Source organism: Sparus aurata, chromosome 21 (assembly GCF_900880675.1).
Source record: "Sparus aurata chromosome 21, fSpaAur1.1, whole genome shotgun sequence".
Taxonomy (NCBI): Eukaryota; Metazoa; Chordata; class Actinopteri; order Spariformes; family Sparidae; genus Sparus; species Sparus aurata.
In genome coordinates, this window is record NC_044207.1 from 14,332,756 (window position 1) to 14,348,476 (window position 15,721).

The following is a 15,721-nucleotide window of genomic DNA, read 5'->3' on the forward strand; positions in this document are numbered from 1 at the left end:
AAAGGTGGAGGATCAAGCTCTAGGTGTGTTTACATTACAGCATCATTTTGCAAAAACATCTGCTGTATTTCAACATCTGTAAGCAGGGAAAAAATAGGAGAGGACAGATGAGTAGACGCCCCTGCAAGAGTCCTCAATGATCTTACTGGGAAATCATTAACTTCAACACATGAACATCTTCTTGTTAGCACCTTTATATATTAACTGCAAATGTTTGCAATGAGGCTCTACAAGTATGACAGCTGCTCTTTTAACTGCACTGACAATCTAGAAAGATCTTCGAAAAAGGAAACGTCTCAGACGTCGACTGTAGGACAAACTGTTCCACGGCAATGTTTATACTGTACTTTACTACCTGCATAACTCTCTCAACACCAAACTAAAGCCATGTCGACCTTTAGACACATTATTAAACCCTATAAACATGGAAACTATACATAAATGTACTACAAGGACCTTCTGAGGAAAGAAGCTGCTCTCTGGTCTGGCACTGAAACAAAGTTTACTTTGTTTTACCATTTTCATATAACAGTCATTAGTCTGATGCAGCCACAAATACATACATAACCTCACTGCTATGCATCCTGCAAACAGCCGTGTTTAAAGATATTAAAAGCATGTTGTGTCTTTCTTTAACTAGCTTACAAAAAAATTCATCAGCTAGCCCGATGAAGATCTTTATGAGAGGAGGAGATGGTGCTCATACTGCTTTTTTGTCCACAGGGGCCGCCAGAAACAATGACAAAAAAGTTCCTTGTAGCTGCTGATGCTTTTTTTTAACTCTATGCTCTGGAGAAACAGGAAGACAATGTTTTATCTGAAGGACCTTGAAGTCTGCTAGAGCCTGTATACATCTTAAAGGAAAAATACAATTTGGTCATTATTTTCATCACCCCCATGCTGATGGAAAGTTGAGGTAGGTTTCGTAGTCCACAAAACATTTCTTGAGCTTCACAGCGTTGCAGCATTTTCCTGAACAACTGAAATAGATGTGGACTTGTTTTGAAAAGCTGAAAAACAACTGAAACAAAGCATAAGAACGCCATGCAGCTCACCCAGTGTAATCCCAGATTGATTTGAAAAGACACCCTTGTATGATTGAGCTCGTGCACCCTCTTCAGATGCTAACTCATCTGATGCCAACTCTTTTAGCTTAGCAGCTAAAGTGAAGTCCACAGCTTCTTCAGTTGTTTGGGAGAATGCTGCAATGCTGTTTTGCTGAAAAGTTCCAGAAATGTTTTGTCGATGACAAAACTTATTTCACCTTTCCATCAGAATGTGGGTGAGTAGATAATGACTGCATCTTCATTCTTGGGTGAACTGTTCCTTTAAAACAAACATCTCAGTTTTAAAGGCTTCCTGCTCTGCATAGTGAGGCAGAGGATGGCATGAGCATCTGAATAAACCACATGGCAACAACAATCATGAATGTAAAACCTGTCTATGGCAGTGACTGTATGAAAAGCTGTCGAACCACCAAAGATCACAGTCAGTTGGCTGCTTTCATTTTTTGCAAGCTTCAGCTGCTGTTCAGGCTGCAGAACTGGTACATTGTATTTCCTTCTCTGCACAGAGAGAAATGTGAAACGATGAGTTACGCTGCCCTCTGGTGACACTTCATCGACCAGAGTTTAAAAAAGCTTACAGGCTGGAACGAAGCTGTATTTTGATAATCAGTTGGGAGGGTCAATTAAATTAATCTTATCTTGTCTTAATTCATATACATGTACCTTTTTCCTGCTTGAAAGGGTTTGAAAGGCTTTTCATGCATGTTTTTCCACCATTTTCTGACATATTACACACTAAACATTTTTAAATAAAATCATAATCAGAGATTCATCCATCGCTGCTAGTTGCAGCCCTGATTTTGAGCACTAAATTTTATACACATTTTTGATTAAACCAACATAATGAACGGTCAGTGATGAATGAACTCAACACGGGGTGACATCCAAAACTAGAAACACTTCAACAAAGTCCAGCTGCTGATTTGAACTGATCCTTTAATATAAATCATAACAAAGGGCAAAGGATTTTGAGGGATTACATCTGATGGAAAAAAAATTCAACCGGGAACAATAGTCAGGCAGGTTTTTTTTACCACTGTTGACATCAAAACATGAACCTGAGAGGTGCTTCACTCTGCTTGGCTCTGAATGGACGGGGGAGAGTTTATGGGGATAACAAGCGTCTTGTGCTTTTACAGTTTCAGTGCTGAGATGAAGTAAGGCATATTTCTACACGAGAAGCTGAAAACAAACGGTGTCGAAGAGTGAAGATCAATATGCCGGGATCTGTAAGAGGATGTTTTTGTAAGGACTCCACACTTCAGACCTTGTCTTTTTTTTTGGATTTCTAGCTTTGGTGGTGTCTTAAAAATACTGACTGGTGGGAACTCCGTTGCATTTCAGTTTTAATAATTATAAGAGAAAGTATTTAAAAAATAAGCAAACGTGTTAAAACTGGATGGATTTTGCATAGTAAAATATGCATTAATATACAAAGTCTGTGAGCAACGCCACAAAGTTACAAATCCCAACTGAGGAAGCTGCCGCTCACTGGCTTTTTGATTTGTTTTGTGTCTCATTTGTGTCTTTTCACCTGAGCAACATCCCGTCACACACCTCCCCCTCAGCTGTACGTGTGGATGATTCTGTGTCGCTTCAGATGATGCATCAGGATGAAGGTTTTCCCGCACAGCGAGCAGCTGTAGGGCCGCTCCCCGCTGTGCGTGCGCTGGTGGACCCTCAGACTGCTCTGCTGCGTAAACCTCTTCCCGCACTGTCCGCAGCCGTACGGCTTCTCGCCCGTGTGTGTCCGGTGGTGTATGCTGAGGTGGGATGAACACTGGAAGTTCTTCCCGCACACCGTGCACCAGAAAGCCCGCTTTCTCTTGTGGCTCTGCTGGTGCAGCTTGAACTGGTGCAGGCGGCTGAACGTCTTCCCGCACTGCGAGCAAACGTAGCCCCGTGCCATGCCGGAGAGAGGTCTGTGCGAGGCGTAGCTGCCTGTGGTGAAGGTGTTGTGCGAGGAAGTTACAGCTGGTCTCTCTCCGGCTGTAGTCTCCCTCTCGGGGAGATCATCCGGCTCCCTCAGAAGCGAGTACATTTGTTCTTTCTGCTGTGTCTGGTTACCCTGATGTCTGGGCTGAAAACTGGACGACTGTGGAACATCTTTCTGATACTCGCTGTTGTAGTTCCCATTACAAGGCCTCTGCGAGGACGGCTGCTGCACTCCAGCCGACTTGGCCGTGTTTGAAACCACGTGAGCTTCAGAAGGATCCGGGAACGTGTTGGAGTATTCCTCCACCACGCTGGAAAAGTCAGGAAAACCAGCATCAATGTCATTACCTTCGATTATGGACGACCACAGCTGATTCTCTCGTTCATCGATGGAAAAGTCAGCAGCGAGTTGAGTCTGCTTCCCTGTGCCGTGCTGGCATCCATCCTGACTGAATCCAGATCGGCCCTCCTCCTTCTCCGTTTTGACAGGGAACTGAAGGCCGCTGATGTCTCCTGCAAGCTGACCAGAGTTGTACAAATCACCAAACTCTGAGGCCTTTTGCCTGGCGACCTCTGAATGGTTCAACTGACGGTTTTCTTCAAGCTGCTGGCTCTCTGGGGCATTAGGGTATTGTAAAGCAGAACCTGCAAGTGACAGATGTGAAAAAATCAGAAGCAGCCATGAAGTTAATGACAAGCAAAAAGTATGAACTCTTTGGGATTTAATCTGCACAAACTCCAGTTCTTTCACTCACCAATCGGTCCAGCAGAATCGCTGATCCACAGCGTCTCGTCAGGACTTTCTTCTTTAATTGTGAATGAAACATGAGCATCGTCAATCTCAGGAAACTAAACAAAGAGAGGATTTCAAAACAGGAGGCCACTGTTAGACATAGTATAACAGCCAAATTGTGTCACAATAGAGCCTGAAACACAGATTTTATGATGTGATCAACAAGAGATGACAGACGTTTGTCCACTTGGGGGCAGCACAAATTGTAAACACAACATTGACATATTATCAGCTAACAAAGTAGATTTGTCAAACCTGTTCGCAAACAGTTGAGTATATAAAACTTAAGACGCACAGCAGCATTAACATGCATTTTGAGTTGTGTCTCTGGCCACCCAGCAAATATAAGTCCATCATTAACTCTCCTTTTAGCTTCGTTTGCGTTCCACTGAGGATAATATCTGTTTCTTTAGTTGCTAAATTGTCTTCCTTTTCTTAGATATAATGGAACTAGAGGGCACTCAGTTTTTGATGCTCACAGCACCCTCACTCAACAGCAAACTCTCTTTCCAGGAATCATGACCCAGTAAGCAGTGTAGGAACTTTTGTTTCCCATAGTTCACTAGCCAAGGAAAGGAGGACGGCACACCTGATGGACATCTCATCCTCTTTCTGCACGGTGATACAGAAAGAAAATAGTTCCTTAACGAAACTGCTCACTTATTTCTGTGAATTATCTTGAGCAACCAGGTCATAATTTCAGGTAAGAGACATTGTTGTTGCGTTTCTCTATTATATTTGAGACGAACGCAGAAACCTCATCGGTCGACTTTTCAAAACTCGGCAGCTCACACCAGAAAACAATCTGAATGTGTGAATAACACTACGGGAGAGAGGAAAACATGTATTTATTGATACTGGGGTGAACTGATCCTTTAATTGTTAATTTAAAGGCGAAGATGATGGAATTCCTAATTGGCAGCACTAAATCGGTTGGGCCCTTTTTTACCCCCGGTTATACCCTTCTCTGAACACCATTCAAGATATTACCACAAATTAGTTGTTGACTTTGGGGCCCCTGGTGGTCCTGGGTCCTGTTTACCTTTTCTACCTGGTTGGTGAAGTCAGGTACATACACACTGATGTTCCTGACACAAATCCAACTTTATTATGAAAATGACACAGACCTTAATATCTCCTGTGGGATGCGGACAATCAGTTCCTCTGTCCATGTAGTTTTCTGATGCAGAAAAGGAAATAATACATTTTAATACTGTGAGCCAAAGTGACATTAAATGTAAATTAAAGGAGGAAATGCGTCCACTTTGTATTACAATGTACATGCATTTATAGACAAAATAGCAGCATTTCTGCAGCACTGCCTTAACTCAGCGTAAATGCAATCGCATGTTTGACACTTCTGCATTAATATGCATGGCACATTAATTTCCTGGAGTCGCTAATGAAGAGCACAAATTAAAGGAAGTGGACCAGCTTTACCAAAGCCTCGCTGCAGCTGTGCACTCTTGTTCTCCATCATCAGCAGTTTCCTCTTCAGCAGCTCGTTCTCGTTCTGCTTTCTGGATATCTCCAGGTGCAAAAACGCACATTTGTCATCGACTAGTTTGGATATCTCTGTCACTGCTGCTTTCACCAAAACCTCCATTATTGAGGACAGCTGGGTTTGAAAGGGGATGCACGTCGCCATGATAATTCATGCAAAGTAACGCGTGAAGGGTAACTGCGGTTAAAAAATGTCCTTCCACGCAATGAGTCTTTGAAAAAATTGCGAAAAACAACGCACTAAATGTTACATCCCTGTTTGTTTCTAGCTAGCTGAGCCTCTTCTTCCGTGTAGCCGAGGGGTGTACCGTAAATACACGAGTAGACACGCAGTGACATTACAGTCGACGAGGAAGAGGCGGACAGGCATGATGGCCTTCATGTAGTCTATCAGTCGTTTGTGGTAGGACTAAAGGTGACTTACCTTCACCAGTCTGTCAAACAGCTGCACAGCCTTAAAAGTGTCGGGCTGTTCGAATGCTGTTCAAATTGGAATCAAAGTTTTAAGGTATCTGATATAAAATGTACTGGGGAATCACTGCCTCTAACAATAAATATACTCAAATAAGTACAAGAAAAAATAGAAATATTTACATGTATGCATTAAGCCTGGGTCGATATGAGATATTTTGGAATATCTCGATATTTGTCATCGATTTTCATGAAATCGAATATCAGTAAAAGGGGTGTTTTATCACCTGAGAGGAGCTGCTCTGACTGTATTCTAATGTATTACAATGTTATATCTCACCTGGTTGGCCCTCTAAAGCTTAGAGAGAAGAGAACCAGTGACAGACTGGCTGCAATTAATATATTATACTGTTGCACTCACTAATTATCTAATTCAAAAGTTCCTATTTGATATTATTTTGTTTAAAAGTGTTTTATACATTACTGAAAATGGAGAATTAGAACAGCACATCAACCTGTCAGTCCTTTTATTAATTCATATTACTAATTAACTAAATAAAATAAAATATTCTAATTATATATTGTTAGAAAAAAAACTGACCTGCTCGCCAACAGTAATGTCGTGTTTCGAGATATTTATTATTCATCATTTTTCTGACCACTGGAATCAGTGGGTTTTCCTTTCGGCTGCTGATAACATACAATTATTTAAAAATGCACTACTTTGGCTTCGATGAAGCAAAGGAACTAGTTACTAAAGTTATCAAATAAATGTAGTGGAGTGGAAGTAGTAGCAGAAAATGGAAATACTCTAACCCCATCTGCAGAACAAGAGGCCTGAATTATCACACCCAAGATTGCTTAAAATATAAAATAACACCTCCAGTTAGCATTGTATTGTATGTTTAAGACAACCTGATTCTTAAAGCCTAGAAAAGTGATAATTAATGAGCATTAAAGAAGTTCAGTTACGTTTGTTTTTTACACCAAAAATTTGGAAACCCTGGAAGAAACGGGAGGCGTCGTGAGAGAAGTTACAAAAGAGCGAGGAGAAGGAAGTTGTGCAGGAAAGAGTTAACATTCAAGAAATATCTATTTACACTGATCAATATTAAAATAACCACAGTGCCCGACTCCAGAATCTGATGAATGTAGCTTTGAGTTTATTTGAAAATACAAAAAGCTTCGAAGAAATCACTTTTTCTTTTCATTATAATCTTCTTTTCAAACATAATCTTACTTGTTGTACAATGTGATCGACTACTACTTTGAAGGTCACATGACACCTGTGAATCATCCTACAGACTGATGATTATTGATCGCTGACCTTTTGTAGTAAACTACTGAATCAAAGCAGGTTGGAAAAAAAAAGACAACAAATTAAGAAAGAAAAACATTACAGGAAGTTGACTTTTGTGACACAGTTTGAAAGGTAGGTTAAACAGCAGTGGAAGGATTCGGGATGTCGTTCCCACGTGCAAAGTGTAGGCACTAATCAAACTTTACTATGGAGGGTTTAGTGTCACCCTGTTGGCCCGAGAAAGGTGCTCTTTCTGTGGGCTTACCTGGAGTGTAACTACTTGAATAACCTCTTCAAGTCACTTGCAAACTGCAGAACCATTCAAAACTATCTATTCAGCCAGGTTTTTTTTTCAAAATCAGAGTTTTCCATGTGCAATGCTGCACACTAGACGTGAACCAGGACATACTACATAAAGAAATCTTCCTAAAATAAATATCTTTTAAAAGGTGACAACATAACCAAAGAGAAGCGTCCCTTTTTCTAATTCTTGATGAACATGGTGACCCTGTGCATCACTGAGGTATTTCACATTTCTTTAGTTATTCGTAGTGCACAAAATTCCTGCATGTGATTCAGCATCAACGTATTGTAGTCCCTTCACAAAAACATGACCATGTTGTTTGGCCTGTTTGGTTAGTTGGCGGTCTGGTGTATTTGAAATCTTGGCCTGTCACAAAAATCACAGCATGCGATTTCAATTTGTCTTTTTCGAAGGCGATGGTAAGTTGAGGTATACACGGCTGTCCATCTTCTTTATCAAAAGGAAACCGGTGAATATTCTTTTTTTAAATGGCTTCAAATCAGCACTGAATACAGAAATTGGCATTTTTCCTACAATTTGGCTCAAAGCCACTGTCGTCAATACAGGTTTGTATCAATTTGTCAGACGTAATGTAGCTGCTAACCACAAACAAATCTCATTGAGTCAGAATGATGTTATGTGTTAAAACTTGCATCTGACACAAACATGTATGCAACACTGTGATCCGAGCCTCTCACTGAAGTGAGTAACAGGTAAAGTAGTAACCTCACTGCATCCTCCTCAAAAGACAAATAGACAGTTTATCTTATATATTAAAATACAGAATACTGATGTAGTACAAAATGTGTCCTAGTGTTTTATCAAAACTTGATCAACATGAGTGATTTCTAATTTTTTCTTTAGAATGGCACAGTAGCATTGAATAGAGAAGACGCCTCTATAGTATCGATATCTCTAGTTTATACATTATACTTTAGTGTTGTTCAAGATATAAATATACTGATTAGTATCGATTTGAAATATGAGACACATTTCCATTTTCTGCAGTATCAATAAACAGGTACCAGCTGCACTTCTCTTGACGGCAAGGTGACACACACACATTACGTTTCAAGGCCTGATCTCTAAATTCTTTTCATTAAAATCCAAAATCTTACAACCACAATGATGTGCTCACTCTTTCCCATGGTATCAAAAACTGTATCAAATATCTATAATTTTAAAAGTGTTGTATCAAAATTAGAAATTCCAGTATCGTGACAACACTACTATAATTTGTAATCAGCCACATTTCACTAAATACTGGCAAAAAGTACATCATAATATTTCAAATCTTAATATTAATAATATTTTTGAAACTAACAAACAAAACATATGCCAACAGCATGTCCTGGATGCTTACAAGCTTGTTGATCTTTTACTCTTACCTACTTGTGATTCGAAAGATACCTTTTTTAATGAAGTAACATTAAGTTTGACTGAATGACACTTGCAGTTCGTAGTTATGACATATCTGACTTTTAGTATAGAACAGAAATGACTTGGACCAACTGTGAGAACGTAAAGAACACAACAAAAACCTGATTATTTCATCAAGTGTTTTCACTGTTGTTAAGATAGTGAAACTCTTGATCGGTCAGAATAAAGACTTTGGCTGCTGACCAGAAAATCGGACAGCTTCACACGCCACTTAAAACACTCAATACTGTTTGGTAGTCATTAAGTCCTCATTAAAGCCACTCTTGAGGCCAGATCTGGCCAATTTCAATTAAACAAAAAACAACCGAGTTGACTGTTGAAGCCAAAATGTGTGGATGGAGTGGGTCGAGGTAACAGGACAACGTTTTGTGCAAAGAACTTGAACATGTGACGGACGGTCAAAAAGCTTTTTTTGCTGCAATAAAGATTGTGCTTCAGTTTTTTTCCAGATGCAAAATGAATGCTTTTTCTTCCTCTGCTTTAGCTTTTGGAACGTTCAATCAATGAGACAGTAACTTGTGAACTTTTTCTTTAACTGGATGTGATGAAAACTCGTACAGTACATCTCCCTCACATTTACTCCACGTGCAGCTTAAGGTGCAGTTTCAGGATGCTCATCTGATTGAACATCTTACCACATATGGTGCAGCCGTAGGATTGCTCTGTGATATTCTGACACTGGTGCCTCTGAAATAAACTGAAGCTATCAAAGCTTTGCCCGCAAGTTGAGCAAATGAAGCAATTTTGCCTGCTGGGGTCCCCGCCACAGCTGTCCTCACGGTCGCCTGAGGCGCTCATATTAAAGTCAAACACGCCTCCCTCGTGAGTCCTGTCACTCACTGCTGTGTACTCATTCGCAGCCACTTCTTGTGCGATATGCTGATCTTGCAGCTCAGGTGCTAGAGACAGATCGGAGCTTCTCGGTTGCATTCCCATCAGTGAATACTGATCGCTGTGCATCATTTCGTCCTTTTCTTTGTGGTTTAGAAAAGGCAGGTCCTTGATGGGTGAGGTATATCCCTGCTGCTCGCTGGCCGCCCCAACAGCAGGACTGAGCGGATACTTGACGTCACGTAAGAGTACACAGACATTCTGATCAGTAGCATCTTCAGTCTTCTCTATCCCAGATGTCCACAGCTGACTTTGGTCTGAGGCTCCTGTACCGTTATCAGTCCCCGTCTCACTTAGAGTCGGAAAATCCTCCCCATTGGGCTCCAGTTTTACCATCACAGTTTGCTCACCAGCTCTTTCGTTGTACGTGGAACCTGGTAACTGTTCTTCTAAACCCGTCAGTCCGGTCGTTGGCTCTGCCAGGTTCTTGAGCGCTTGATTATCAGGCATAGTGAACATCAGGTGATGTCCCTCCAGCATGTCTGTGCTCTCACCTTTTTAAGAAGAAAAAAAGCAACAGCAGTGAATGAGCAAACAGTGCTTACACGTGAACTTTTCCTGAGGTTTTAGAGCCTGTGCAGACCTGGTATTAACATCCAACCTGGGTGACAACTCTTAGTCCATCAATACACAATGTCCCATTAACATGACAGGTGTGACCACTGGGATTAACAGACACAACGTTTTTGACCAGAAGGCCAGAATAGTTAAGAATTTGTAATAGGAAGTGTTTCACAGGGTTTATAAAGTTTCTCCTAAATCAACAACTCACAAAATTGAGTGATCTTTTTAAAGGGAGTCTGGTAACCTTCCCCCACTGGCGACAAAGAAATAGCCTATATTGGTTACTGAATCATAAAATGACATTTTGACCATCCTTAAAATAGTGTTCATCATTCATGGGAGTATATGGTTAAACATTTGAAACAGTGCGTTCAAACAGCTGCTACATGTCTGCAGGTAATACAGGCTAGTGCAGTGATAGAATTTGCCATAACCATTTGAAACTTTTGTTTTTTTTAAGTTTCTCCTCAGTTCACCACTCCTCTCCTCTCTCCTCTACTCACCTGACGTCTTGACAGAGGACGTCAGGTGAGTAGGCGGTCCTTCAGTATGGCCCAGGACACATGTGCGTACACAAGGCTTAAAGAATGCGGTCGCATGTGGCCAAGACCGCCTCTGAATGTGGCCTGAGTGATTTGATCTCAAATGCTCCCTCAGTGCCTCTTGGGGACGTTCACACCTTTTCACAGAGCTGTCCACTTGTGATAGATCACTCAGGGAGGATGTTAATTACGGGGCCTTGTATGCAGGAGTGGTGCTTGTGTGTAAAACAATGATTTAGTAGTAATGGTTCAAATTAATGATAAAAATAATCAACAGTTGAAGCCGTAGTCGGTATCTCATTGTGAATGACACCATACTCATACCGTTTCTGTGCGTCTTCATGTGGCCCTTGAGGCTGCTCTTCTGATTGAAGCATCTGCCGCAGATATGACAGCCGTACGGCTTCTCACCGGTGTGAATTCGTAAATGTCTCTCGAGGTGGCCGACGCGTTTGAAGATCTTGCCACAGTACGAGCAGGCGAAGGATTTCTTTGGCTTGATCACCTGAAAAGACCTGCTCCTTCTCTGTTGGGGTGGGTGGTGGTGATTCAGCGAGGCTCCCGTCATACCGTGCAAGCCTGCTTCGCTTGATATCATCAGTGTGTCTGAGGATCCGTAGGGGGTTTGGGATATCATGCTGTTTTTCAGTTCTCCATATGGTTTCCCTGGAAAGGAGAATGTGCTACAGGAAGGTTCGACGGGTGGCGGTAGCATCTGAGCAAGCCCCGAGTAGGACGTCATACTCTGCGCTGAGCCGCTGAGAAACTCTGTGCTGCTGATCTCTGCGCTGTTTTGACCTTGTAATCTGGACATCCACTGCTGGCTGTCCCTCTCAAATGTGAAGTTCTCACTGAGGCTGCTGACTCCTTCCATTGTCTGCTCACTCCCTCCATGAAACAGTGGCTGTGTTACATTCTCCTCTGCAGGCTCAGATTTCACATGCACAGGTGTTGTGAGGATGTCCTCATTCTTAGGCAGGCCATCCTCAGTCTTTATCTGGCTCTCTTCCTCTGGCCGATGAGTTTCAGTGCATGGATTCACCTCCAGAATCGGCTTCTGTTCGCCCACCTGGATCTCTACTGCACCGGGCTCAATACCTGTTTAAGTAGAAAGAATCAGTCCCACATCTACAGTAAGACGTCAATCACCTTATACCATTGAACTTTTGAGCATGGTGTGGTCATACACAGTCTGTAGGTCAGATGAGGGTTGAAATCCAAATTAAACATTCTTCAACACTCCTCAAATAAGAGCTGCAAATACCGTTTTTTTTTTTTTTTGGCAAGTATCAATTGATCTGGCAATTATTTCGACAATTAATTAAATAATCCTTTAGTCAATAAAATGAAACAAATACCAATTTAAAAATTCTTGTGACAATTTCTCCCAAAGTTTTGTCTTTAAATTGCTTCTTTTGTCACCAACAGTCCAAAGACTCTTAATTTACGTCATAAATGACCAAAAAAAAAGCAGTAGATCCTCTCATTTAAGAGGCTGGAATCAATTAAACGATTAAACCACAATTAAACCACATACAACCACAGACTTCACAACAGCCTCTTAACTGAACACAGAATCTGTCACTTTCTGAGAAATATATCGATAGATCGATACATTTTGTTCAATCTGCGTGCGTACATAGAGGGTTGTTTTATTGACAGATAGAGGGCCTCTGCTGGTCAGGCACAAATGGCTCTTAATGTAGCTCACTGATATGCTAAGATCAGCAGATCTAAAGATATATTAAGGACTTGAAGGTGATCTGTTTCGCTGCTGCATGGACATGAGCTGAGATGGGACTCCAGTTAGTAAAGGGAAAAAATTGCCATATTCCATGTGGATGTCCAGTCAGTGTTGATGGTAGATGTAGTCAACTTTAAATTCCTCAGTGCGTGCATACTGAAGGAGAAAGCTGAGTTCTGCTGCTGCAGAATCTGTTCTTCCTCAGACACCAGGCATGTAGTCAGTGTGAAAGAACTCCTTCAAGCTGTTTTCAGCCTCAGGGCGGCCTGGGGGCGTTCTGATGCTCATTAACCAAATTAATTCTCTTATCTTGTAAACTAGCTCCATTTGCAACAGAGAAAATGGCATCCCAGATTATATGTTCAGTGTATGTTATGGACCAAGATCTATTTTTGAGCACAATGCACCCTGGTACATGTAGGCACTGCCGGCAGCTGGAGATCTCAGCTCCAATTTGTTAGTCCAGCTGACCACATTTAACACTGATTGGACACAGACAGAATGTGGCAAATTTCCAAATGGGTCTTTCCCTGGGAAGCTGGGAGGAGGCAGAAGGCCAGCCTCTTGAACACAACTGTCAGGGGGGCACTTTAAAGTCCCCATCCCCCACTGAATGTCATCTGACTGCCTACATCACATACTGTAGTTTTTCTCCGCTTGCTGTGACACAGAGGAATGTCACAGCCAGAGACTTCCTGCTGAGAAAAATGTGTGGTTTTCCCATCTGGCTTAAAGGAACAATTCATCCAAAAATGAATCGTTATCTGCTCACCCCCATGGTTCAACAGAAAAACAGCGTTGTGGCATTCTCCTAAACAGCTGAAGTAGGTAGGGACTTGTTTCAAACTGTAAAAACAATGGCACCCAAAAAACATAAAATGGCTCCCTACGGCTTGTCTGGCATAATCTAAGTCTCCGGAACCCCCTCAATCCATGAAAGTCATTTGAAAAGACAATATTTACACACTCTTTTTAAGCATTCATCTTCCCTGTAGCTGCTAAACTAAATCGTTTCACCCTGGTGATACTACGAGCAAAGTTTCATGTTGTGTCGAGCCTTCTTACTGTTTTAAAAATGCCATCGTAAAAGTGCCCGTGGCATTCCCGTTGAAAATGAGTTTGACCCGAAAATGAAAATACGGTAAATCTTAAAAGTGCCTTTTTTGTCGTAATTATGCTTTTACACGAAGGTTTGACTCGGCACATTCACAAAAAAAAAGCCTAGGTTGCATTTTGGCGAGAGTTTCGCTTTAAGGGTCTAAACCTAAGGTACTTCACTTACATCTTATGTGAATCTTGGTGTGTTCCTTTAAGCTGCATTTCTGGTTGAAACGTCTCCCACAAATCTCGCAGCGATATGGTTTCTCCCCAGTGTGAATCCTCTTGTGCCTCTCGAGGTGCCCGGCACGCTCGAAACATTTACCGCAGTACGGACAGATGAAGCCCTTCTTTAACATTAACCTCTTCACCGTCCTCCTCCGCACCGTGTTGTACGAGTTACGGTACTGACTGTAACCCAGCAGCCCGCGGGTGAACGGGCTATGCTGGAAGCCGCCGGAGCTGCTGCCGGGCGCAGACAGTCCGCTGTCCAGCGAAGATTCAGTGAGACAAAACAAGGAGTTCTGCCCTAAATTCAAATAATCTGAGCTGTTGCCTCCTGATGGAGTTTGTGTGCTCGGTGTCCACTGTGTACTGTCTCTTTCATACAAGGCCGGCTGGTCAGGTTGTCCTCGGGCCTCTTCACTTCCTTCTTCCACAGGCTCACATTTCACCTGCACCTCAGGTACGGACAGGCTGTTTTGGTCCTTATCCGCGTGCACCTTCTCAAGCAAAGGCCTCTCATCAACAGCGTCACTCTGACCATCTGCAGAAAGAAGATAGCACAGTTGTAGAACAGTGTCTTCAAAAGAAAAGCCCCGTTCAAAATGTTTTGACACATACATCCAGATCACAAAGCGTATGAAAACTGGTGAGTCACTTTTGGTAGGAGGAGACAACAACAGTAAAGACCACCCACAACTTAAACACCATGTTTATGGTCCTCAGTTAAGAACCTCACACCTTAATGTCTCCCTGTTCAGGTTCTGAAACCACACGTTGACGAACTTTACAAAACTCCTCCAAAACGTTTTTATCAGAGGTAAATCCTTTTCTTGTCAGATTTTAAAATCAGAAACGACTGTTAAAAGTAAAACATTGTGCTGTCATTTTAATGTCTGAAACACAGACTTTAATCTTCAGGAGATGGTTCACGGTTGGCTGTAGGAGTGTTACGATGACAATTCCAAATCGAAAAAATCAATCAAAATGAGTAATCTCACATAAAAATCACCAATACTTGGAAAAAGCTGAATATCGACCCGGTCATTGGGCAGGGCTGATAATCGATCCACCACTACTCCATTGAGCCCCTTCAACAAACTGTTGCTGTTTATCTTTGTTGTTACAGATGACATGACATCTGTGGAACAGTCCCTGCAAGACTTCTTTTGCAGCTGATACATTACTGCTGGAATTCAAGCAGATGTGTGATCATCAGTGATCATAAATGTCATTGAGTTCATTCACTTTGCAAGTCCTGCTCAACAAGGCACCTATTATGTAGTCGACCCCCCTGACAGGCAGAGACTTGCAGAGAAGTTCAGGTGACAAGTCAGCGAAGTACCAAACACCAAGGTCACACAGGTGTCAAGAGAAACAAAGATTCGGGTGATCGGAGTAGATTAGCGTGTGTTCAGGTATGTCAGAGTCAGGTCTCACCATCTCGCCCGTGGCTGTCAGGGCGCAGGCTCACCCTCTCCTGCGCTGACCTCAGCTCGGTGTGCAGGACCTCGATGTTGCTCTTCAGCTTCTTGATCTCGTTCTCGCGCTGACACATCTCCAGCCGCAGCACCACCATGCCGTCCTCCACAACTTTGGCGATTTCTGCCACGGCCGCTTTGGACAAGGCATCGACAACAGAGGCGATCTGAGCCCGCAGAGCGACACTGCTCAGCATCGTTAAAAAAAAAAAAAAAAAAAAAAGTATCCGACAGGCTGAACTTTGTGGCGAGAAAAGTGTCCGGGCGAGGCTGTAACTGAGCCGCTTCAGCTAACCGAGACAGGCCATCGCTGAAGCCGCTGAACGAGCACAAACTGCAGGTTTGGATTAGCCGAGTGTTGTTTTTAGCGTGTGCTGCTTTCGGCTAGCAGCTAATTAATACAAAGAACACACAGGAACACGGCTG

The 15,721-nt window shown here is 42.3% G+C and overlaps 1 protein-coding gene across 1 annotated transcript; it reads right to left on the reverse strand.

Moving 5' to 3' along the window:
- Nucleotides 1-1,985: 1,985 nt before the first annotated feature.
- On the reverse strand, nucleotides 1,986-15,695 carry LOC115572370 (zinc finger protein 236-like). Its single transcript, XM_030402372.1, has 8 exons — nucleotides 15,255-15,695; nucleotides 13,777-14,358; nucleotides 11,075-11,848; nucleotides 9,334-10,138; nucleotides 5,236-5,450; nucleotides 4,923-4,975; nucleotides 3,758-3,851; nucleotides 1,986-3,647 (listed from the first exon to the last, which is right to left on the reverse strand). The coding sequence occupies exons 1-8, from the start codon at nucleotides 15,490-15,492 to the stop codon at nucleotides 2,632-2,634; spliced, it is 3,777 nt and encodes a 1,258-aa protein (XP_030258232.1). The 5' UTR covers nucleotides 15,493-15,695; the 3' UTR covers nucleotides 1,986-2,631.
- Nucleotides 15,696-15,721: the final 26 nt, after the last annotated feature.

Excerpts from the sequence above, each read along its gene's own strand:
- LOC115572370 (XM_030402372.1), bottom strand. The coding sequence starts at position 15,492 with ATGCTGAGCAGTGTCGCTCTGCGGGCTCAGATCGCCTCTGTTGTCGAT. Across the intron at positions 10,139-11,074 it reads CATGAAGACGCACAGAAACG|GTGAGAGCACAGACATGCTG; the intron begins GTATGAGTATGG and ends CTTCTTAAAAAG. Across the intron at positions 4,976-5,235 it reads ACAGCTGCAGCGAGGCTTTG|AAAACTACATGGACAGAGGA; the intron begins GTAAAGCTGGTC and ends TTTCTGCATCAG.